Source organism: Chamaea fasciata, unplaced genomic scaffold, assembly GCF_029207755.1.
Source record: "Chamaea fasciata isolate MVZ Bird 193981 ecotype frontalis unplaced genomic scaffold, bChaFas1.0.hap1 SCAF_1, whole genome shotgun sequence".
In the NCBI taxonomy this organism is placed as follows: domain Eukaryota; kingdom Metazoa; phylum Chordata; class Aves; order Passeriformes; family Sylviidae; genus Chamaea; species Chamaea fasciata.
In genome coordinates, this window is record NW_027094086.1 from 150681094 (window position 1) to 150703580 (window position 22487).

Below are 22487 nucleotides of genomic sequence, written 5' to 3' on the forward strand. Positions count from 1 at the left end.
AAAATCTAAACACTGAATGAAGACAAACCATTACAAAAAAAAAAAGCCATTTATTAGATATATGTACATATATACATATACATGCAAAATGATTTTATACACATTTACACAGGTTCCATTATTAATACAGTGCAAAAATGTCAAAAAAGGTACCAGCCCACCTTCTACAAACTCGACAGGTCTTTGGGAGAAAAGGGAGAAAAAAACCAACCCAGAGAATTACCAGCTTCATAAAGTGACTAAGCACTGCAAATCTGGAAATTATTGAACTTTATTCTTTGCTAATTTGCTTGTGCTGAGCTGCTGGGTGAGGAAAAGAGTTTCCAAAAGACTTTTCTTGCAAAGTGACAGAATGAAGAAGATGCAATTCAAACCACATTAACCAGTTTAAAGTTGGAAAAAAAAAATAAAAGGATAGATTCCTCTTTGGGGATTTGATTCAATACAGGAAAAATCCCTTGTAATGAGTCAGATTTTGTGTTCTCAAACTGCAAGTCATTCTTTTTTATTAGAACTTAAAGCACTGAGATCAATGTAAACTATTTTATTCCTCTTGCTGTTCTGCCAGGAGAAAATGTTTACCTGTATAAATACCGTGTGGATATGGGATAAATACCAAAATAAAAACAGGTCAAACTCTGTGTGCTCTGCCTCATCCTGGAATCCCAAAAGTGCACGCAGACTAACCCATGCAGACTCCTTAATGTGATTTACACATCTTGCAGGAAAATAAAAGGTTGCAAAGGGATTAAGACCAACACCGAAACAGAGCTGTGGCACTGGGCAGAAAACGTGAAGATTCAGTCACAAAATCCTCAAAAATCCAGAGAGAAAAAAAAAAAAATGTAGAAACTTAGGCAAAGGCAAAACTGAACCAACTGATTTGGTTTGATTTTACTGAAACGTTTTTAGGAAAACCAATTCAATAAAAGCTGAATTTCACCTTGCTCCACTGTTAATTGCACACTTATCCAAACACCCTGTTCCACCACTCCTTTGCAGAGCTGTGGCTGCCATCCCCTGGCTCAGGGGTGGATCTGTCTCAGGACAGAGCAGCTGGATGTTCAGGAAGCATCAGGAATGTGACAATTTTTCCAATCAGCTCCGTACAAGGCTGAGGAATGCCCAGCTGTAAATGTTCTGTGTGTCTCAGGCCAGAGCAGGGCTGGCTTTAGCCAAGCCCAGGAGAAACAGGAAAAGCTCTTTTGGACTCTTTAGCCAGAGTGAGGATAAAAAGGCAGGAGCAGGGAGTTGGCTCCTGTCCTAAATTCCTTTTTATGAAGCTTTGTCTGTCTGTAGCATAAAATACTTCATGCTTTCCCCACAGGAATCCAGGGGGTTGATACCGCATTTATGCTCCTGGAAAATATCACCAGCCATCAGATCCATTATCCTTGAACTGTTAACATTTCTAGTGTCAGATTTTTGGGGTGCTCTTTTTTCAGATTTTTTAACTTGTAATCCAAACTCATGATTGAGTTCCCTGCAGTCCCCAGAAGTATTTTACCAAGGAGAACTGGGACTGAACAGCAGGAAAATGAAGAGCAGTACAAAACCCCTCACATCTGTGGGGTCATTTTGGTGTCTCAGGGACAGTGGTTGAATTGTGGCTTCATTTCTCCACTTGCACTCTGACAGAAAACTGGGATAATGACAGACAAACAGCTTTAATCCACTCCCTTACAAGAGAAAACCTTTCCCTTATGGCACACAGCTCGAGTTGTGTCCTTAAATGCCTGGCTAAAATATTCCTCCATCATTCCTGCCAGACTATTCCTCACAGTTTGGAGGTTTTTATCACGTTGCTGTTACAGTAAGTGCAGCAAACAGAAATCCCTTCATTCTCCTCCTGGGAAAAGCTCTGGCATTAAGTCTCCTGATGTCCTAGAAACTGTCCAGGTTGTAATGGGCTGCCCATGGATGCTGTTGCTGCAGTCAGCTGCATCCAGAAGTGCTTCCAAGGTACAGCACCACAAATTTCTGGTCTGATCCTCATGTTTGCATCCTGAGGTCCCAGGAAAACTCACTGAGATAAAAGAAAGGAATTTTGTCAAGTGTTCCTGCAAAAAAAGACAACTCTGCTGCATGTTAATCTCTTTGCAACCAGAGGTAGAGACTATGTGAGAAGAAAAAGAAATCTTTGGTGAAAGAAATGGGGATGACCAAAAAGAAAAAAAAATATAACAGGAAATTTTAGGACCGTAATTCCACAATAACACACCTACAGTTCTCTACACCTCAGTTTGAATCTCTACAACCCCTCAAGGGCAGCTGCATCAAACTGCTAAGCATTTTTTTTTTTTTTTAACAGCCAGACTAAATTATTCATCTGTGCCCTAAAATGCCCCTGTTCACCTCGATCCATGACAGAGCAGAACTCCCAGTGCAGCAGAGGTTGGGAATTCCAGCCCTGCAGTCCCCTGCTCCAAAGTGCACACTCAGGAACTCATCTCAGTGAAAGAACTCATCACCATTAACCACAGGTGTTTTGTAGAACAAAGAGAACCTGCTCTTGCTTTCCATTCCTGGAAATGGCTGTCTACTCACCAACTACTCATTTTAAAAAAAGAAAAGGTGAAGGAGTCAGTGGCCTGTCATAAATAGGCTTGCAAGATTTATTATCCATACAGGCCAAGCAAACATGGAATTGCCCTTATCCTAAAAGTGACCTTAGCCAAGGAAACAAAGGCCACATGAGCTGACAGATCACTTACACCCACTTGGATTATTTTCTGCTGCCCCAAGCATATTTGCAATTAACCCATGAGCACACACTTAGCTGCAATGTGCTGTTCAGTCAAGGAGATATTTATAGACTTTATGGTTTATAAAAGAGCCACAGCCTCTTCCTGTCCTTCCAAAGCTAGAAAAATTACCCTGAAGCTCAGCCTCAGCATTTTTCCCACTGATACTGCACTCATCTAACTACAGCAAACAACCCCTTTACTCACATTGACCAAGAATCTTCACAAATTCTTGAGACAGAAATGTCACCCGTCACTTTACCTTGGTTTCACCACACAATTTGAGTGTTTGCAGCAGCAGGGAAAGACTGACCTGCCAAACTGTCCCAGAGCCAGTGAGACAAGTGGCAAAATGCTGTCTGGATGGTGTCAGGCAAGGAGGAAAAGCCTGCTGATGGTGAGAACTTCCATGTGTTGGTGACACCTGACAGGCTCTACCATGTGAAATACAGCTGCACCCCTCGCTGTGTGCTGGACACAATTACAGGATCCTGCTTATCCCAAGTTGCTTGGAACTGCTCTCCTTGCAATAACCATTGCCACGGATGGTTTAAAAAACACTCTGAGCTATTTTTGGCCAGGTGAATACAAAAAAAGAAAGAGTTGTAAAAACAGAGTAGCAAACCCCAAGTTTTGGTTTTGGTTTTTTTTTCATACGCCACAGTCAGGCTGCTTCTCCAGGAGCTGCCTTGTCAGGATCTGGTAAGAGGAAAGAGAAGCCACTCCTATGTGGAAGGAGATTTGCCAGAGGTTCCTTAATCCATACAGGTAGATGTTGCATGAACAGACACAGAAAAGGAGCACAAACGTCTTCACCTTCCTGGCTGAGCTGTAGAAGAGGTACAGGTAACACTGCAAAAAGAGCACAGAGAAAGAATCAGCACTGAACTCTGCACAAAACCAGGGATCCAGCTGGGAATTGCTGCCTGGGACAGCTGGAACCCATCTACTGAGCAAAACCCTCAGAGGAAAAAATGAAAAGCTCCCAGTGCTGACAGAGGAGTCATTTTTTCCCCTCAGGCAGTGACAGATCAGCCTTTCCCACCTCAGGTCAGAGTTTCCAACTGTGCTGATGCCACAGGCTGAGGTCAGCACTGCAGGCTGTGCACAGGCACTTGGGGAAGAAGCAGCAATGAATCAAGAGAAGAGAGAACTCTCCTTTATTCAGCTTTCCTGGCTTCAGGTACTCACAGGGAAAGCAGCAGCATAGAGGCTTTCTTTGTGAAAAAACAACCTGCATCAAGTATTTAGATCTAAATTAATCTCTTAGATCTTAATTCATCTACTAGATCTAAATTCATCTATTAGATCCAAATTAATCTATTAGACCAAAATTAATCTTTCCACCTCAAAGCTCTGCCACAAGCAAAGGTGTAAGAAGGCTGAAAGGCACTAAATTTTATCATAATTCAATAAATAGTCCCATAAATACTTCAAAGTCTGCAGATAGTGGTTGCCAAACCCTGATTCAAGTGCAACAAGGGCAATGAATACACTGTAGGCATCAGTTACTCCTAGAAACAAAAGTGCAGCATCTGTCTGCAATGCCAGGCTAAAAGTTGATGATTTTCCAGTATATACTGCCCTCAAGTTCAAGGCTGTGAAATTTTTTTAGGAATTCAAGGAGCCTTTAAAGGAAAATGTATTTGGAACATGTTGCATTTTCTTCATTCGAACCCTTCTGTGTAAGGTCCGAGAAAATAACCCCAGAGGATAACCAGAGAAAAAATCTAAGGAACCACCAGGATTCAATGTGATTTTTCATGTCAATTACACCATTTTCAATGATGTTGCTGTGCAATATTTGCTCAGCCTTCAAGGTGGTTGTGCTCCAGGAGCTCATCACTGAGTCTGACATTGACAGGAAGATGTAGTGTCCCTCCCTTTGAGAAAAAAAAAATTTTGGGATGGCACTTATCCATCACACTCAGCCCCCTCTGACTTGTCAAAACATGGGAGCAATGAAAAATCCTGCAAATGCAATTTTCCAAGGGCCAAAATGTGCCCTGAACTGCTGTTGTGCCACTTCACTGGAATAAATCAGTGGACCTAGGTAGGATATTAAAAACTTCTGTTTAGCTGAAAATGGCCCTGTCTCATGAATTATAACAGCAAAATAATCAGCAAAAAAATTTTTCTTTGCAGTTAACATACCTGAAAAACACAGGCTAGAAAAGGTAGAAAAAAAGCTATCACATTTCCAATTCCTTCATGGTCCTCCTGTTGGGATTAAAAGAAGTGACAACTACGTCAGGCACAGCTTTTAGCAAGTGCTGCTTGATATTTGAGAACATTATAAATATAGTCAAGAACCTCTTATCCCAGTTTATGTTGATTGACTGTAACAGTATTAAACACCAAGATCAATATCACTGGGTAAGACACCAAGAACTGAGGCTTATGTGACAGTTCCTGCTAAATAAAACTGTTAGGATATAATCAGGACACTTTTTTTCCCCACCTTTTTTTAAAGTTGTTTACAGTCTCATGTTGATTTAAAAAAAAATTACAGAAAAGGGTCTAAAATAAAATACAAGAATGGAGAAAGAAAATCCAGGCAGCCTGGTAAGAATAAAATATTTCTCAAAAGTTAAACTTCTCTAGAACAGAATCAAATGCAGGATATTGTGATGTACAGCAAAATATACAAGGTGCAGCAGGTGAGCTACCAACTGTGGTTTCCCTGGAGAAATAAAGCATTTCTTGTGGAAGGATGTCTGCTCAGCTAAGGGGCAGAACAGCCACCCTTGACCTGCTCACCCAAAAACTCTCTGCCTTTCGCTCATGCTCAGGTGTCAGGGGAACCAGGGTTACCTGAAAGGAATATTCAGCCAGGTGAACTCCTCGGATGAGGTTCAGAGCTCCACACATGATGTTCAGAACAAGTGACAGAATCCCCAGGGGGGTCACAGGTTGCATCCTGTAAGTAGGGGCTTCAAATGAAAACCAGACATTAGTGAAAGTTTGCATTATTCCTTTTAATCTTTTAATAGAAAACACTGCAATTACCTTGTGTGGGTTTTAAACACTTTCAAAACCTTTCATGCTCGCTCCAGGGAAGACTGATTGTGAACAGAAACCCCCTTTTGTTTTGATGCTGTATTGCAGTATTCAGCTCTTCACACATCCAGAAATCATCAAGAGCTCAGGAGTATTTTTAAATAGGTCAGCAACAGACTTTTTCTTGACCTATTTGGCATTAATGTCTTCTACTATGGTGCACAGAGATGATTTTTTGTTTATTCCAGCAGATGAGGATGCTCAGCACTCCTCACAGGTCAGCAGAAAAGCCAGAGGCTTTCACCACCCAAAGGTCTGGGGAAGGGCTTGGATTTCAGCCACCCATCACAGCAGGGCAGCAATTCATCTCCTCCTTAAGCAGTAATTAAGTATTTCTACCCATGGCAGTTTGAGGGCTCAGGCTGCCCACATTTCACAGGGAGTGAATTATCTGCCTCCCTTTCTCACCTTCTCTGCTACTACTTAACACCCACACTGCTGAACAGCAATTCTGCAGGATAATCCCATTGATACACCCCTAATTAAGGTCAAAGTAATTATCATCAATGTGTGTTTAGCTTTGGAAACTGCTGCCTTTAATCCAGGCCTGTCCAAGAGCCCACCTCCAGTTTTTCCTCACTTGTTCAACAACAGATCCCACACCTTGATCCTCACCTACATTTCATCCCTGCCCTTGGATCACCACAAGTAGGACACTGTCAGTTTAATAAAAAATGATGATTTGCAGCTCAGATACCAAATCCAGATCTTCTCCTGCACCAATGTCCCCAAGACACAGGAGAGAGTGAATAAATGAGCCCTCAAGAAAACCATCCAGCCCTCAGGATCTTCTCCTTGTGTCCAGGTTTATCCAGATCCTGTTACAAATAAACTGCACCTTTGGCTTCCTTTTGAGTGACAGATGAAACACCACAACAGCCAGCACAAGATTTCAGAGAGGAAAACACTCCTGCCTTTCTCCTTCAAGCCAGATGTTGATAGATGGATGTAAAAAAACCGTGGTGCCAAATTAATATAGGGATGTAAAGCACCTTTCATCCCTGTCTCTGTAATTAATTTGTCTGGCATGCACTCACACATCCGTAATTTCAGCTCCAAAGCAACTACAAAAGGAACTGTATCAACTCAATTTGATGTGTGTCACTTTAGGAGCATTACTGGGTATTACAGACAGAATAGTGTGAGGAACTCTGTCACTTAAAGGCAATTTGGCTTTTCTTTTGTCACACAGTGACATTTAAAAAGAAATCATAACAGCATCTTTATTCCTTCACTGACCCCAGAATTCAGTTTCCTTCTATTTTTTTCCTGCTATTCCTACTTCCTACTTTTGATTAATTAAATAATGTTGCAGCTATATATATGTGTAACTCTCCCACAGATATTTCCTAATAAAGACTGTTTATCTTCCTCAAATCCTAAGGTTTACTTCAGAGGCATCAAATGTCTCTCAGACAAATTATAATTATCAAGAACAAGTGTCATTCATTGAGCAGGAGCCTGCAAACTACACATGCCAAGAGTTCCCAGTCTCTAGGGAAGAACAATGTAGGTCTCAATGTATTACTTCTGCAGCATGAAATATTATGTAAAAGTTACATTTTTTTTTTAGTCCAGCAGGATAAAAAGAATTGCTGTCACAGATGCAAGGGAGATTAAAACATCCAGTTGCTCAGGGTTCAGATTCTGTGAAAACTGGCCTTGAAATGGTTTGCTGCAGAGATTTATTTCTGCTGTTAAATTCTGAGGTTTAACTCACAAACTGAAATTGCACAGAAAAGTGAGATGGGTCCTGCTAAGGGAAAATTATTTCACTTCCCTGGGTGAAGTCATATTTTTATGAAGAGAATTTCATACAGGAATGGCCTATTACATTAAATAAAGGAAGAGTACAAACACTCAGCCCAAGATAGTACAACTCTGTCTTGCACAAATAAACACTAATTAGGCTTCACATTGATTTGACTCTTCAAGCACAGAAGTTGTGCACTTCAGAGCACAAGACCCACGCAGAAACCTTCTGGAAGCTGTGGGTGATGCACCAGCAGGTTTGAACACGTACAGAACAACTGCAAACACCCTCACACAGTGAAGAAATTGAAACCTCTGCCCATAAAAGACTTCTTGGCAGAGACCTGTCGCCATTTCACGGGAGGGAGACACCAGAGTGTGCAGCAGCTTGGATCTGCCTCCTGCAGGCACTGCACGAGGTTGGACACTGAGTCACTCACTCAAAGCTCTGCAGAAAGCAGAGTGAGAAATGAAATCACACTCCAAGAGCCTAAACTAAAATACAAGCACACAAAAGGCAGAGAGCTAGACAGCTTCAAAAACAACCCCTTGAAAAGTCTGAAGGACTCCCTGTGTGCCTGTGGAAGATGAAGAACACTCATCAAGGGGAGCTGCAGGATTCACCAGCGGCACAAGTTGTTCTGCTGCTTCCCAGAGCCAGCTGTGATGCGCAAACTCTCCTTGGCCACAGAAAGCTCCTCAGAGCCCCCCCTGTGCCCTGCACACAGCCCCAGGTTCTCTGCAGCAGCACCAGCTGTGCCCACCCTGCCAGCAGTGAGGCTCAGAGCAGCAGCCAGGGCTGTGTGGGTGTTGATCAAGGGGACAAGGGAAGGGGTTTTTGTAGCAAAGAGCTGGGCTGGGTTCAGTTAACAAAGGGAAGAACAAACAGCAGAAAGAATGGAAGTAAGAAAGGAAAAAATCTCTTGTTCTCATGAATACTAACAAGGACAAAGCTGCCCTGACTTTTCTGGTCCCTTTTCACTCCAAATTGAAGAGCCAGAGGATGAGCTCAGCCAGCGCCAAAGAGGCCAGAAGCAGCTCCAGCCATGTGAGGAGAGGGATGTTTGGATCATCCCTGGATGGATCAATCTGCGCCAGGGAGTGCAGTCACAATTCAATCCCGCTCTTCTGCAGCCACAGCATTTCAAACAGTCTCTTGCAGAGCAGAGCCATCGTATAAATAACATTAATATGGAACAAACACTGTGCACACAGCTAAACTTAGAGCAGCAAAGTGGGATTCAGCTGGGAGGGAATGATGGGAGGAGAGAGACACAAGCCAGGAAAGCTGACTCCAGGGGAGGCAAACAGATGATCATAAACATGATCCTTAAAATAAAGGCAGAACAATCTGTGAGAGTATTTGGGTTAGACCAGAGAGAACAGCCAGAAATAAAAAGCCAGATGGAAAGTAAAGGAAAGCAATTAGGGATAAGAGGGAAGTGAAAATATATTTCTGATCTGTGGACACAGACTAAATCACAAATATTTACTGGCACTGAAGCTGTCTGAAATTTAAAGAAAAAGTGCAAAGAATTTCTAAGCCCTGTCACAACATGAAGAGATTTAACCTTCAAGCACAGTTCTGAAGAGCACTCACAAATCTGACTGGCAAATAAAGTGGTTTCCATTCTATTTTTAATTCTTCCTGGCCAGTGCCCTTCCATACTCTAATTTAAAATACCTATGTCAAATTAGATTCCAGCTCATCTATCACAAACAGTAAGATTGAGCAACTGGAACTTAATTTTATTAGTGTTTCATAAGCCAAGAACAACAACAACAAAAAAAAAAAGGAAATACAAGCTCCTGGCACTCCAGCTGCATTTAAACCACCGTGCTAATAGGATTAAAACAGAGAATGGTTTAGTGGTGGACTTGGCAGGGTTTGGTTTCTGGTTGGACTCAATGATCTGAAAGGTTTTCTCCCACCTAAATAATTCGATGGTTTCATTTGTGGAGGAGGTAGGCAAGACCTTGACTGTGCAACTGAAACACAAGTAAGAGGAACATCTTTATAATAAATAAATAAATAGAGGCTGGTACTTCAAAAGCAGGTAAAGTGTCATGTTTTGATATAAAAAAGACCCTATCAAGCCTCTGTGTTATTTATAAAGATACACAAAGCCTCTTTCAGAATTTTAGTCAAATGGATTAAATTAAAAAAAAAAAAAGGTAAAAGGAAAAAGCAAAGGGGAGAATGACTCAAGCCAGACAATGTGAGGAGTTTTAACCCTCAGCTCATATTTTTCTCATCTTCTTTTCCCTCAAGGCTGAAGAAACTCATTCACACTGTAATTACAAACCTCTCATTACGAGTTTGCAACAAGCAATGAATCAGTGGAGCTTCTTTACAAATTTGAACAAGCAAGGATTTTAAGAGAAGAGAATCCCATGTGGAAAATACCAAGCCCAGCCTACATTTTCCATACAGAGAGGAAGATGTAAGGCTGGAAAAAGACCCCACAGCAGACTCCAAAGCTCTGCTGCAAATACCTGCTGCAATGCAAAGCCCATATGCTGTTTACTAGGATGGAAAAAAGCCTTTTCCTGTTTTTACACACGAAGTAAACGAACATTTCTCGGGACACGAGGAACCCCCAGGGGTTTTCCTGCCAGGTGCAGGGTGAGGATGAGGAGCTCTCCTGTCACCTGGTGTAGAAGTAACTTACCAACCTCCACATGGCCTCCAGCGTGCCCTCCATTGCTCAGCCCGTTCAGCAGCTCCGTGGCCTCCAGCTGCAGCTGCACTGGGGGCTGCAGCCTCAGCTCCTCCTCCACCCTCTCCCAGTTGCCCTTGGCCCGGGAGCCACGGCTGCTGTTGAAATGGTGCTTCACCTTCTGGATGGTGTTATCTGAAACAACAGGGAAAAGCTGCTCAAATCACTGATTAATTAACCCTTACTGTCATTAAAACCTTAATTACGGTGATATTTTATCCTATCATGGAGTTGTCTTTGGTTGTTTTAATTTCTTTGTTTCATTTCTTACTGGGTTCAGGGAAAAAATTCCCCTGCTGGTTAGGGAATGAAAAAACTTCTTTTAGGTATTTTATAGCACAGAAAGGTTTGGGATGGAAGGGACCTGAAGGATCATCCAGGGCAGGGACACCTTCCACTATCCCAAGCCCCAGTGTCCAACCTGGCCTTGGACACTTCCGCGGATCCAGGGGCAGCCACAGCTTCTCTGGGCACCCTGTGCCTCCTCACTCTCACAAGAAAGAATTTCTTCTATTATCTACTCTAAATAATAATAAAAATGATCTGGAACTACCAAACTTGAGCATCAAGTGCATCTTAGATCCAAACACAGGAAAGAAGATTATTAAATTAATAAATAAATATGGATTATACATAAATAAATAACCACACAGCAATATTAGGCACTCAGGAACTTAATAAAGTATAATAGCAAAAAATTATTTTAGAAATGTGTTTTTTCTTTAAAAGATAAGATTTATGCAATTAAAAGATGCCAGAAGTTCCCCTACTCCTACTCAAGTTAAAAAAAAAAAAAAAAAAAAAAGAAAAAAAAGGTGTACTGTGTAACTCAATATGAAATTACATCCTGGCTGTAATTTGCCCTGTAGGGAACCCACCCAAAATCCAAGATGGCTCTAAAAGAAGCTTTCCTGATGGATTTCTCAAGTTTTTAAGCCTGAGTTGAACACTGTTACTGAAATCTGGACAGAAGTGTGCAAACACACTGCAGGATATTATGCTTTTCCAGAAAATTTTTTCACTGCAAGGGAACTGTGTCTTTCAAAGGTGTGAGGTTCAGTAGAGCAGCTGCTCCTTGGCAAGAAAACAAATTACTTCAGGTTAAAAAAGAACCACTGAGCACGGTTCTGAAGAATTCTGACTCCAAGTCATGCCAGAAATAAAGCTGCCCATAATAATCTATTCTGTCTTCTTTTTTTCCTGTACTCATCTGTCTCCACTCGTCAGATTTTTTTTAATTAAGTCAGAAAGTGTCTGACATATCAATTTCTTTTTTTTTTCTCTGCTTGTTCATCAATCACCACAGCATTTTGTCCATAATAGATGAACTCTCAGGAACCCCAAACCAAATACTCCAATAGCTTAGGGCTTTGAGATCTCCCCCTCCTCCTCCACATGCAGGCAAAGGCACACCCAGAGTCACTTTTATCATCAGCCTTTGGCCAGGAGATGTTGTTTAACACCATCAATTTGGCAGAGAGAGGATTTTTACTATTAAGAGAACAAAGTTACAAACCAAATTCAATAAAAGCATATGGTCTGGAAGCTGAACTGATGCTCCTTGTGTTGTAGGAAGCAGCAAATTCCCACCGAAGCTCTTCCAGGAAGCAGAAGGCCATGATGGTTGAGTAGCTGCTGGAACAGATTGCCATGCAGGCAATATCCCCAGAAGAAAGGAAACTGAAACAGAAAATTTAAAAAAAAAAAAATCACATCAACATAACAAGGTGAAAGTCCTGCTGAACGTGAGGATGAAGCTGTGCTTTCTGTCAGAACAAAATGTACAGACTGAGCTGAGACAGCAGACTGCAAAAAAAAAAAATAAAAAATGGGATTTTTTGTTGTTGTCGAAGTCCTGCAATCCCTGTAGGTCTATTTTTTCTTACACAATTATTTATTCTTAACTCATCCAGGATGCCTGAGCACAGTGAAGAGCACAACACAGGCTTTATTAAATTGGTACATCAGTACAAATCGAGGACATTCTTTTCCCAGGCTGGCTTTAAATCACATTAATAAAAACCAAGGTGGTCAGAAAACCAAATTTAAAAGAGAATGCAGAAAAAAAAAGCAAGGAAGTTTGTGCCCAGGAAGCAGATGGATTCCTTGCTTCTCTTGAATATGGCAATATCATATTAACAGCAAGAAATATTTGCTAATTTGCACAACCCGAGATTTTCAAACACTTCCTGCTACATCACAATAAAAATTCTATTCTAAAAGGGGCTCCTCAAACATTGAATCCATATTTATGTAAAAGTTTCCACTTGCAGATGGTCCAGGAAATTTCTCAGGGATATCTTCCCTTGCAGCCCAGCCATTTGTCAGCAGGAAATCAGTTCAACACCCCAAGTTTTGAAGCTGAACCATTTGTCTCCTTCCTACTGCTCCTATATTTTATCCCAACTTCATTTCACACTCGTGGTTTCTATTTCACCGCATTTTTTTTTATTTATTTGCTGCACAGTGGACTTGGGATTTGCAGTTTGGCTTGGCTCTGCCAGCCCAGTTCCCACTGGGGAGCTTCCTCAAATTCCTGCTCCTCCTAGCTCCCAGCTGGGATCAACACCATGCCTGCCTAAAACCACCCTTCCCAAGTTGCCCATAATTTATGGCCTTTTTGCCACGGATCCATTTGCACTGCTCTCATTCCAGGGCCAGGGCTGAGCTGCTGCACTGACCACAGCAGATTAAAAGCAGCAGGACTTGTTGGCATCAAAGGGCACAAGTTTGCTTTGAGTGAAAAGGAATTGAGATGAAAAGCTCTGTTTTTCCAGCTGTTTCAGTGTAAATTCATGTGTTTTTTAATTCCCCCAAAAAGGGATGCTTAGTTCCAGCTTGGGGTCACTTAAAAGTTTTCTTCCATTTGCTCACCAGAAATGCAATCACAAGCTAAAATTCACTTCTTAAATGAGTTTAAACAAAATTCTTCATTTCTTTCTCTCTGATTTTTTTAATAAATTTCTTCTTCTCAGCTAAATCATTCCAAGGCACTCAGATGTCTTCTTAAAAGGATTTGTAGAAACCCATGATACTCCAATTGCTAAGAGTAACAAGCCCTGCCCATTGAGCAGGAGGCTTTTTGCTACACAAAATGAACATTAAAATGAGCCAAATATATATAAATAAAATAAAAATATAGAATTATATATATGTAATATCTATTATAAGCATATATAATAAATAATCTATATAATACATAAACATATAACTAAATATATAAACATCATGTATGTATATATAAATATATAACTAAATATGTATAAATATATAACTATGTATAAATACCATGTGTATATAAACATATAACTAAATATTGTGTATGTGTATGTAAATATTTATATGTATGAATGTATAAATATAAGTGTAAAATAAAATCTGCATAAATATAATACAGTATAAAATAAACAGCAGTTATGTACATATATTTCTATAAATTAACATACAAAATACAACATATGAATATATAAATTTATATAATTATATAGAAATATATAACTAAGCACATGCTCACTACACTGAGCAGGAGCTGAGGAACAAATCATTGGAGCACAGACCCCAGACAAGCACTGTGGGATTTCACACTGGAATTAGGCACTGCAGACCATACCCATAATATTATTTCAATAGAATACTAATCCCCAAGAGCATTATTTCAAGAATTAAAGGCAAAAACACCCCAGCAAAGCAGAGCAGGGACTCACTGGATGCTCAGGTTACGTCCTTTGGCCGTGCCGCGGCTGGGATACCGCGCCAGGATTGAGGATAACGCCTTCAGTCTCTTCCTGCAGTCCAGAAAGTCCTGGTTGAGATGGAAATCTGTGGAGGCTGAGAGGGGAAGCCCATCCCTGACCCTCACCACACAGGCAAAGAAGATCATGGACATTCTCCACGGGAGTATTCATGAGGACAACCTGGAAACGAAAGACTGAAGTCAGTTCCTTCTGAAATTCCAGGCAGGAACATGTCAGGACAAGAGTCAATCCACCACTGGAACTGAGCAGCACGTCTGGTGACAGCCCTGCCATTGCAAGGCCACCAAACTGCTCTCAGACCTCCTGGCTGTGCCCAATTCTTGCCTCTCAGATTAAAAGGTGAGACAAGGGAGCTGATAGGGGAATTATCTACCTGAAAAATATTCCTGATTTCCCTCCTGCTTTGCCCAAACACTGAGCAAAGTTCTCACAGGTGTTTGTGGGAGCTGCTAAGCCCCACTGATGTGCTGCACCTCCACTGGAGCTCCAAAAAGCTGCCTGAGCCTGGGAGCTATTTTTTAGCCTAACACACAAATCCAAAAATAAATTTTAGGCTAGAGCCTGTCAGGTTCTTTTTGCAAACTCACCTAGGGCTAAATACAGAATAAAAGTTGCCCTCTCTTGACTTCTTCCTCTTTAAGAGGTCACAAACTCTCGTGGAAAGTTATTCTTGGGCTTCACCTGGCATATTCAGAACATGCAGAGATGTGTCCTTCAGACATACCATGAGGATCCAGGGCACTGTGTCAGAAGATTAACAGCTCTCCACACCATCTCTGAAAGAGAATCGGAATGAACTAATTAAAAATTAGTTAAAAAGGCTAATTAGTTACCTGTATTTACATGCATATTTACTATCAGATCTCCTGTGAAGTGGGAGAACATATCCTAGGAAGTGTTTTGCCTGAAGGAAAACAAACCACTCATTTTCTTATCCAATATATTCATTTCTAGACTCATTCAAAGATACTGTGGAATGATATGCAAAATATTTACGATGCCCCATCATAATTTTTTTTTAAGTTATATCAGTAAAAGAGCAGCTCTAAATCAGCAGATTTTAAGGGATTATCACAAACAACTCAAGGAATAAAAAAAAGGGAAAAAAGGAAAACCGAAGGCATTTACTTGGCTTCAGGCAAACTACATAAATAAAGCATTGGGGAAACAAAAAGGAGGGGAAAAAAAACGTTGTGAACTCAAACTTTGATAGAGAGAACAACTGCTTTGACCAGCTCTGTATCACACAATTCATCAGGATGCTCAAAGTGTCTTGGAAATGTGGCTCATCAGGACGAGCTTTTCTTGTCTGAGAAGTCCAGAGAGCAAAAACCTTTTCTAGTTCAGGCACCACAAACTGTCCTGATGTCTGGTAAGGGTTGAGTTCTTGCCACATGCAGCACTAAGAGGGTCTCATTTCCACAGAAATTGTGGGAAGCATCTCTCTGTCCAAGGTGCCAGCACGTTAAAGCGACTGCAATTAACAGAGGGTAATTATCAGGGGAATTAGCAGAAAGCACAAAGGCACAAAACTTGTTTCCTTAGAAAAGCAGATTAAAACTACAGAAGATCAGACATCTCTTGAGAAGTGTTATCTTGAACTTTTCAGGTGGAGATTAAAGAATTAGATGTGATTTTTTTTTTCACAATCCCTCTCAGCAGTTCTCCTCCAGCTGTCACTTAAGTTGTAAAAGCAAACTAAGCTCACCAACTTCAACACGCATCAAAAAGAATTTCAACAATAATCGTGATTATTATAAACCAGTTTGAAACATCCCATCAATCTTCAAAGTGCTCGCGGCCATTGATAAAGCAGTACAGAAAACTTTTACATGAAAGTGAAATAAACCCCAAAAATATGAAGTTTAACAGAAATATAAACTTTAACACAGCCGACCTCTAAGCACAGTTGCTCAAAATTGCAATTTCAGAGTGAAGGGTTGGTAATGCTGATGAAGTTTAGCTCCAAAATAACTCCAAAACAGCCAGAAGATGATCAGGACAATGAAAAAGCCCCACACTGAGAAATCAAAGGCATTTTCTAAAACCTACCCAGCCCATGAAATTATTCAGCTCCCTATGCCAATAACAAGAGTTTAAATTTAAATATCTAATTTTTTTTTTAATTAATCACCAAGAATAACATCACCTACAGTTAACCAACTGCACGTAGGAAGTCTTCCAACTTTCCAAGACGTACAAATCTTCCTGCTGCAGTGCCTAATGCTGTCACTGAGCATCAGCTGCCCATCAGAGAGGGATCCTTTGGTCTGGGAAAGAAAGATCAGGTGGTGTCCACCAGGAAAACTTCCAAATCAAACCCCAGACTCCACTGGAGAAATGACTCCACTCTCCTTCCTCAGGAAATGCACCCACCAATGAGTTTTCCTTTGGCACAGCTACTTTCCCATCAGATGATGATGTTCAGAGCTTGTGCTGCTTTGGCAAGTGACAGCCAAATTCTAACCACTCGGAATTTTAACTACTTGCCAGCCAGCTCTGCCACGTCACCTGTGACCAGGCACAAAGTCCCACAGCTGCCTGGGTAGGTCAAGGTGTGCCCATAGGCAGGTGGCTCGGTGCTGTCACTGTGTCACACTGGCTGCCCTTTCCTCCTGCAGTCTGCACACCATCAGCAGCCCAAAGATCTGCAGCCGCCCGTACGTGGCAGCTCTTTGACCTTGGCTCTGAACCTGGACAATGAACTCAAGGCTTTGGATTCAAAACCTTGCAGAGTCCACAACTGAAAACGTCGTGTCAGCATCAGACCAACCACTCTGGCACAAGGCAGAACCTTGGGAAGTATTTCGAGCAATTATTTCAGAGGAGCAAGTTATGATTTATGGCTGAAGGAAAACAAAGTTGTTTTCTCATTTCTTGAAGCACCTGTACATCCAATGATGCTCCAGAGTAAAACTGCCTAGTGCAAGACTCCCATTCACAGCACCAGTCTAAGAATAAACAATTCTTCAGTGGATCTCAGTGACCTGGAGCACAATTTCCCCTTTCCCTCACTCCCTAGGGAGCAGCCAACTCTCCAGTGGCTGTGCAGGGATTATCAAGGCAGCCTCAATCAGAGCTCCGGCACTTCACTGCGTGTTATGCAAGCTCCTCTGGCTAAGAAGATTACACCCAACTCACCAGGCCACACTTCCCCAAATGCTCAACAGACTCCTGCTTTATTGCCTGGACTTAGAAAACAATCTGCTCAAAAGGCTGTGAAAGCAAATGCAAACCAGTGCAGAGTTCATAAGGGGGAATTATGTCAAAAAACCTGGTTCTTTCAGGAATTATCTCACCACCACAAGCAGTTTTCCTTCCCAGAATGGCACAATGCTCACAAAAAATGTGACCAGGATTTCTCTCAAGTATTCACTTGAGAAACATTTCCCTGCTCTCTAGAGGTGTCCAGCTTCAACCCCATCTGTTTTGTCCAGTTCTGACCTTCCTGCTGAAGGAAGAGCCAAAAGCTTTAGCAGATGTTACCATGGCCCTGAAGCAAAATGTGAAATTTTTTGGACACACGACAGCTTGATATTTGACCACAACTATGGCACTAAAGCATCTCTCCTCAGGCAGGTGATCTCCAGAGGGAGTCCTGGACAGCTACAGGTGGGGTGAACATGAAAGACATTCAGGTTGACTCATCTAACACAAAACCTGAGCTGCAGCTCCAGCGCTGCTTTGGGTCTCACCCAACAAGGATGTGGTTCACGAGGGAGGTTTATCACATCCCTGAGGGATCATAAAGTGGAGTTTATCTTCTTCTCATATATATAAAAAAAAATCCAGGACACTGTTAAATTTCTGATTTTCTAAGACTGCACCAGTATCCACCTGATCCTTCCAAGCTGATCTCCCTCCAAGCCCCCAGCAGTGCTGAGAAGCTACACACACCCCACACCCACTTCCCAGACTGAGCAGTGAATAAAAGTAATTTGAAAACACACTGCTATCTCAAAATTTAACTCATGATTTGTGCACACCCAGAGCTTTTAGGCTCCCATAAATCCTATAGGCTTACTCTTATCCCCAAGGGGGAGCATGTGGAAAACCCCTTCCCATGACAAATCTGTCTGCACACACTCCTGTGCATTACCAGAAATAAAACACACAGAAAATTCCAACCCCAGCATCCAGCTCCCACATCAGTCCCACTGTTGCAACAGACAATCCTCCAAACCCTTGCCCAAACCACACGGCAACAACTCCGTGATGCTCTGAGGCTCTGCCCCACCTTCATCCCTCAGGAACACCAGCGCCTTCACCTGTTCCCAAACACTCACCCACCCCATCCGCCTGAACCCTGGTGCCTCCCCAGGCCCAGCAGCTCATCCCTATCTCACCACGAGCTCATGTAACTAAGGACCCATCCCACATCCATCCTCTTCCACTCACACCCTACTCACACCTCTCCTCCCCCGCATTAAGCATCCTAAAATCCCCAGAAGAAGCCCCCTCCCACACTCTTCAATAAACCCGGACACCTCGGAAACAAACACACCCATGCCCACACTCAGGGCTCTGCTTTGTACCGACAAGGCCTTCCACACATCCCCCAGGCACCCCAAAACCTTACCCCCATCCCCCAAACCCTCACGTTATCCCTGCTCACCCCAAGCCGTCCCCAACCCAACCCGCGCCTCCTGCTCTACCCCTCAAGCATCCCAAGGAACCCCCAAATCCTATATCCATGCCACGGCACCCCAACACGCACATCCCCTCGCTCCCCACCACATCCCCGAACTCCCCTCATCGCCTTCCCAAGAACCCCAAACCCCCCAGACACCCCCACAGCCCAAGTTCACCCCAGTCCCCTCCCAGCTCACTCCCCCACAACCCTCCAGCCGCGCACACAGCCCGATCGCCCCGCCCCGGGGACGCGGAGGGGACGGGGGCAGAGGAGGAGGAGGATGAGGAGCAGGGTCAGTGTCTCCCTGCCCACCCAGGACCCTCCGGCGCTCACCTCCCTTCCCCCGGCGGCCCCGCGGCCTCGGCCTCCCGCTCCGCCCGGCGCCGGCCCCGCCCGCATCACCAGCGAGGCGGCGGCACCGAGCGGCCGCGCGGGGAGCGCCGGGACGGCGCCGGGAGGACCGCGGGGAGCGGAGCGAGCGGCCGGGAGCGGCGCTGGGAACGGGGCTGGGAACGGGGCCGGGGACTGGGAACGGGGACTGGGAACGGGGACTGGGAACGGGGCTGGGCCGGGAACAAGGCTGGGAACGGGGACTGGGAACGGGGCCGGGAACGGGGACTGGGAACGGGGCTGGGCCGGGAACAAGGCTGGGAACGGGGCTGGGAATGGGGCTGGGCTGGGAATGGCGGCTGGGAACGGGACCGGGAACGGGGACTGGAGACGGGGACGAGAACGGGGCCTCGGCATGGCGATGGCGTGTGGGGATTGCACGGAAAATCCCGCTGGGAAAAGCCAGTGTCCATAAAGGAGACAGAGGAGTCCAACAACTTTATTCGGATAAAGGGACAGAGGCCACTGGGGCACATCCCCGCGGGTTTTTTTCTCTCTCGAGGTTTGGGAGGGCGCAGCCTCCTTTTATCCCAAACTCCGCTCGTCGCCCTCTTCCTTCCCCCACTGGCTGAGGTAACGGGAAGGTGCAGCCTTCCCCAACCACCCTAAACCTGTCATTTTACCCCAAAGTTCAGGAGTTCAGGCTTGTGCAGCCCCATTTGGCTGTTTCAGGAGTCAAACCGGGCTCTGTAACAAACCTGCTGCCCAGAGTTGGTGGAGACCTTAAGCCCCATTTCAAAGCCTTTCACAGCCATCCCCTCACCCATGGAAAGGTTTGGAAAGACATCAGCACACATCTTCCCTGTCAGGAATGAGGAAGGGGATGGGGTTGGGGATGGGAATGGGAATGGGGACAGGGTGTAGAGATGGGGATGAGGCTGGAGATGGGGATGGGATGGAGGTGCGGGGATGGGGATAGAGATGGGGTTGGGGTGTGGGAATAGGGATGGCTGCAGGGTGGGGGATGAGGATGGAGATAAACAGGGACTGGGATGTGAGGGTGAAGATGGTGTGGGGATGCAGACGGGCTGGAGGATGGGGATGGGGTGCAGGGATGAGGCAGAGGGGATGGGGTCGGGGGGGCCTTTGGGTGGAAGCACTTATCCCTTTGAACAGTGGGAGCTGTGCTGGAACCCCAGCAGCAGCCAAGGAAACAGCCGGGTTTATCCAGTGATACAGCTCGGACACCACAGCCAGCTCAGCCAGCTCTCCTGGCACCTGTGGTTGAAATCAAACTGAGCTCAGTTCTTGTGCTGGTGCTTCAGGACAAACTCAGTACCACTGTACATCCCAGGTGACAGATGGATTTTTCTTTTTAATTAGGAGCTGCTGCAGCAGATGAACTGGGATACAAAGCAGATTCCCATCTTCTTTCCTTCTGGGGGTGCTGGGCATAGGAACAAGTCAGGAGGCTCTAACCTGACACCTGTGCCTTGTGGTTGTTCATGTTCATGGAATTGTTCAGCCTGGAGAAGAGGCAGCTCAGGGGAGACCTCAATGAGGCCTTTCAGAACTTAAAAGGGGCCTATAAAAAAGCATGAGAATAACTTTTTACGTGGTCAGCTAGTGATAGGACAAGGGAGAACAGTATGAAATTGAAAGAGGTTATATATTTGGAAGAAATTCTTCCCTGTGAGGGTGGGGAGGCCCTGACACAGGTTTCCCAGAGAAGCTGTGGCTGCCCCTGGATCCCTGGAAGTGTCCAAGGCCAGGTTGGATGGGGCTTGGAGCAACCTGGGCTAGTGGAAGGTGTCCCTGCCCATGGCAGGGGGTGGGACTGGATGAGCTTTAATAATCTTCCCAAAACCAAACCATCCTCTGATACCATTCTGTGTTTCGCATTGCAGGTGTTGCAGCAGTAACACAACACAAACTGCTCTCACAGGGCATTCATCAGAAAAACAGCAGAATAAAAAGAGTAAACAATAAATCATTCCTGAACAAGAGAGAGCCCTGAACTCAAAATATGTTGACCTGAAGACGTTACCCGAGTTGCTGCTGTCTCTAAGCAGTAGCAGCCCTGCTCAGAACCACGTGTTATGAATAACCACCGGTGTTCTGCTGTTCCTCTGACAGCTTCCACTGCCCATGAACACATCCTACTGCTTCAGGGCTGCCTTGCTTCAGTCTGCCCATCCCTGCTGAGGGTTGCTGCTTTGGACACCTTCCACTATCCCAGGTTGCTCCAAGCCCTGTTCAACGTGGCTTTGAACACTCTCAGTTTGATTGCTGAGTCCAAACATTTATAAGGAGAAAAAAAAAAATATTTCCATCTACCCGTCAGCAATGATCTACCCAGTGGCACAGGAGAGAAACAAAAAGGTGATTTTTCTCTTGCCGCAGCCCCAGCTGTAAGAAATGTGAACAATGAGGCACAGAGCACCACTGAAGTTCCAAAGAAAACAAGTTTACATGCAGACAGGCTTGAGCCAGATAAGCTGATACAATCTGTATCCCATATGAGAGGCTTTGCCAGGGAATTTGGAGCCAATCTTTGCTTCCATTTTTAAGCAGAAAATCCTTATGTCAAAGGAAAAAACTGTGGAGAAAAGCAAGGACTGAGTATTTGGGGCAAAAGGCATAAAAATAAACCTGCACCACTGAATACTGGAGCGTTGGGGCAATCTTTCTGTGTTAAGCATTACAAACAAACAAACTAAAAAAGCCCCACAAAACAACCAAACCCAGGGCACATCCTGAAATGACAGCATGATTTGAATATATTTGAAGGTTTCCTTCCTCAGGGTGCTGTGGAGGTCAGCACACTTTGGAAATGGCACATGCAGGGTCAGGCAGCCCAGCCATGGGGATCACACAAATCACAGGCATTATTCCCTAAATCAATCCCCAGGGAGCTGGGGAAGTGCCAGCCAACGTGAGCAGGGCCTTGCTGTGAAAATACCTTGCAGTTATTTCACTGAATGGGTTTTTAGGCTGTATCACATGCAAATTCACCACTTCTTGCCATGGCATGGGGGTTAGAAAGAGGCAGGGCACTCATCTACTCAGCTCCCCACGGCACTCAGGAGAATGGGATTTTTTGACTGACCTCCTGTTTGAATTATCCTGCCAGCCTCAGAACAAAAGACTGCTTCATTAGATTGCTTGCCTTTGGGATTTTCTTAGGATTTAGTGATCCTAGCCATGACTGGGAAAGAACAGAGCATGGCAGATACTGTAGCTTTCCCTAAAATTTTAAACTAAGAGAGAACACACTGACATGCAAAACCCTTGACAGCTCTCTGGGTGAATGCAAGTTGGCAGTTGGTTGTGTTAAAATAGACATAATGGCTTGTTAGAGCTCAAATGTCTTCACCACTATTTCCTGAGTGAGCAGGAGGACTGGACAGGAATCCTGGGTTTAAAAGGCCACACTGCTGGTTCCAAGGTAAATAATTGTGAATTAATCAACTGATAGCACACAGCTCTGCCT

General features: G+C 44.0%; 1 protein-coding gene and 1 long non-coding RNA gene across 4 annotated transcripts; one reads left to right on the forward strand and one right to left on the reverse strand.

Annotated features, from left to right (window-relative positions):
- Positions 1-30: 30 nt before the first annotated feature.
- On the reverse strand, positions 31-19036 carry SEC22C (SEC22 homolog C, vesicle trafficking protein). 3 transcript variants are annotated; one of them, XM_066201759.1, is made up of 8 exons: positions 18998-19036; positions 14756-14807; positions 13981-14190; positions 11793-11956; positions 10229-10411; positions 5559-5677; positions 4899-4964; positions 31-3596 (listed from the first exon to the last, which is right to left on the reverse strand). In XM_066201759.1, exons 3-8 carry the CDS (start codon positions 14160-14162, stop codon positions 3396-3398), a joined length of 915 nt encoding a protein of 304 aa, XP_066057856.1. In that variant the 5' UTR covers positions 14163-14190; positions 14756-14807; positions 18998-19036; the 3' UTR covers positions 31-3395. The 3 variants fall into 3 exon arrangements, with proteins under 3 accessions (XP_066057856.1, XP_066057874.1, XP_066057865.1); XM_066201777.1 differs by having other exon boundaries at positions 14619-14807; XM_066201768.1 differs by lacking the exon at positions 18998-19036 and adding an exon at positions 16185-16748 and having other exon boundaries at positions 14619-14807.
- A 327-nt stretch (positions 19037-19363) lies between these two features.
- On the forward strand, positions 19364-21760 carry LOC136299825 (uncharacterized). Its single transcript, XR_010723576.1, has 3 exons — positions 19364-19827; positions 20171-20348; positions 20902-21760. It is a non-coding gene; the product is annotated as an uncharacterized lncRNA (long non-coding RNA).
- The last annotated feature ends 727 nt before the right edge of the window (positions 21761-22487 follow it).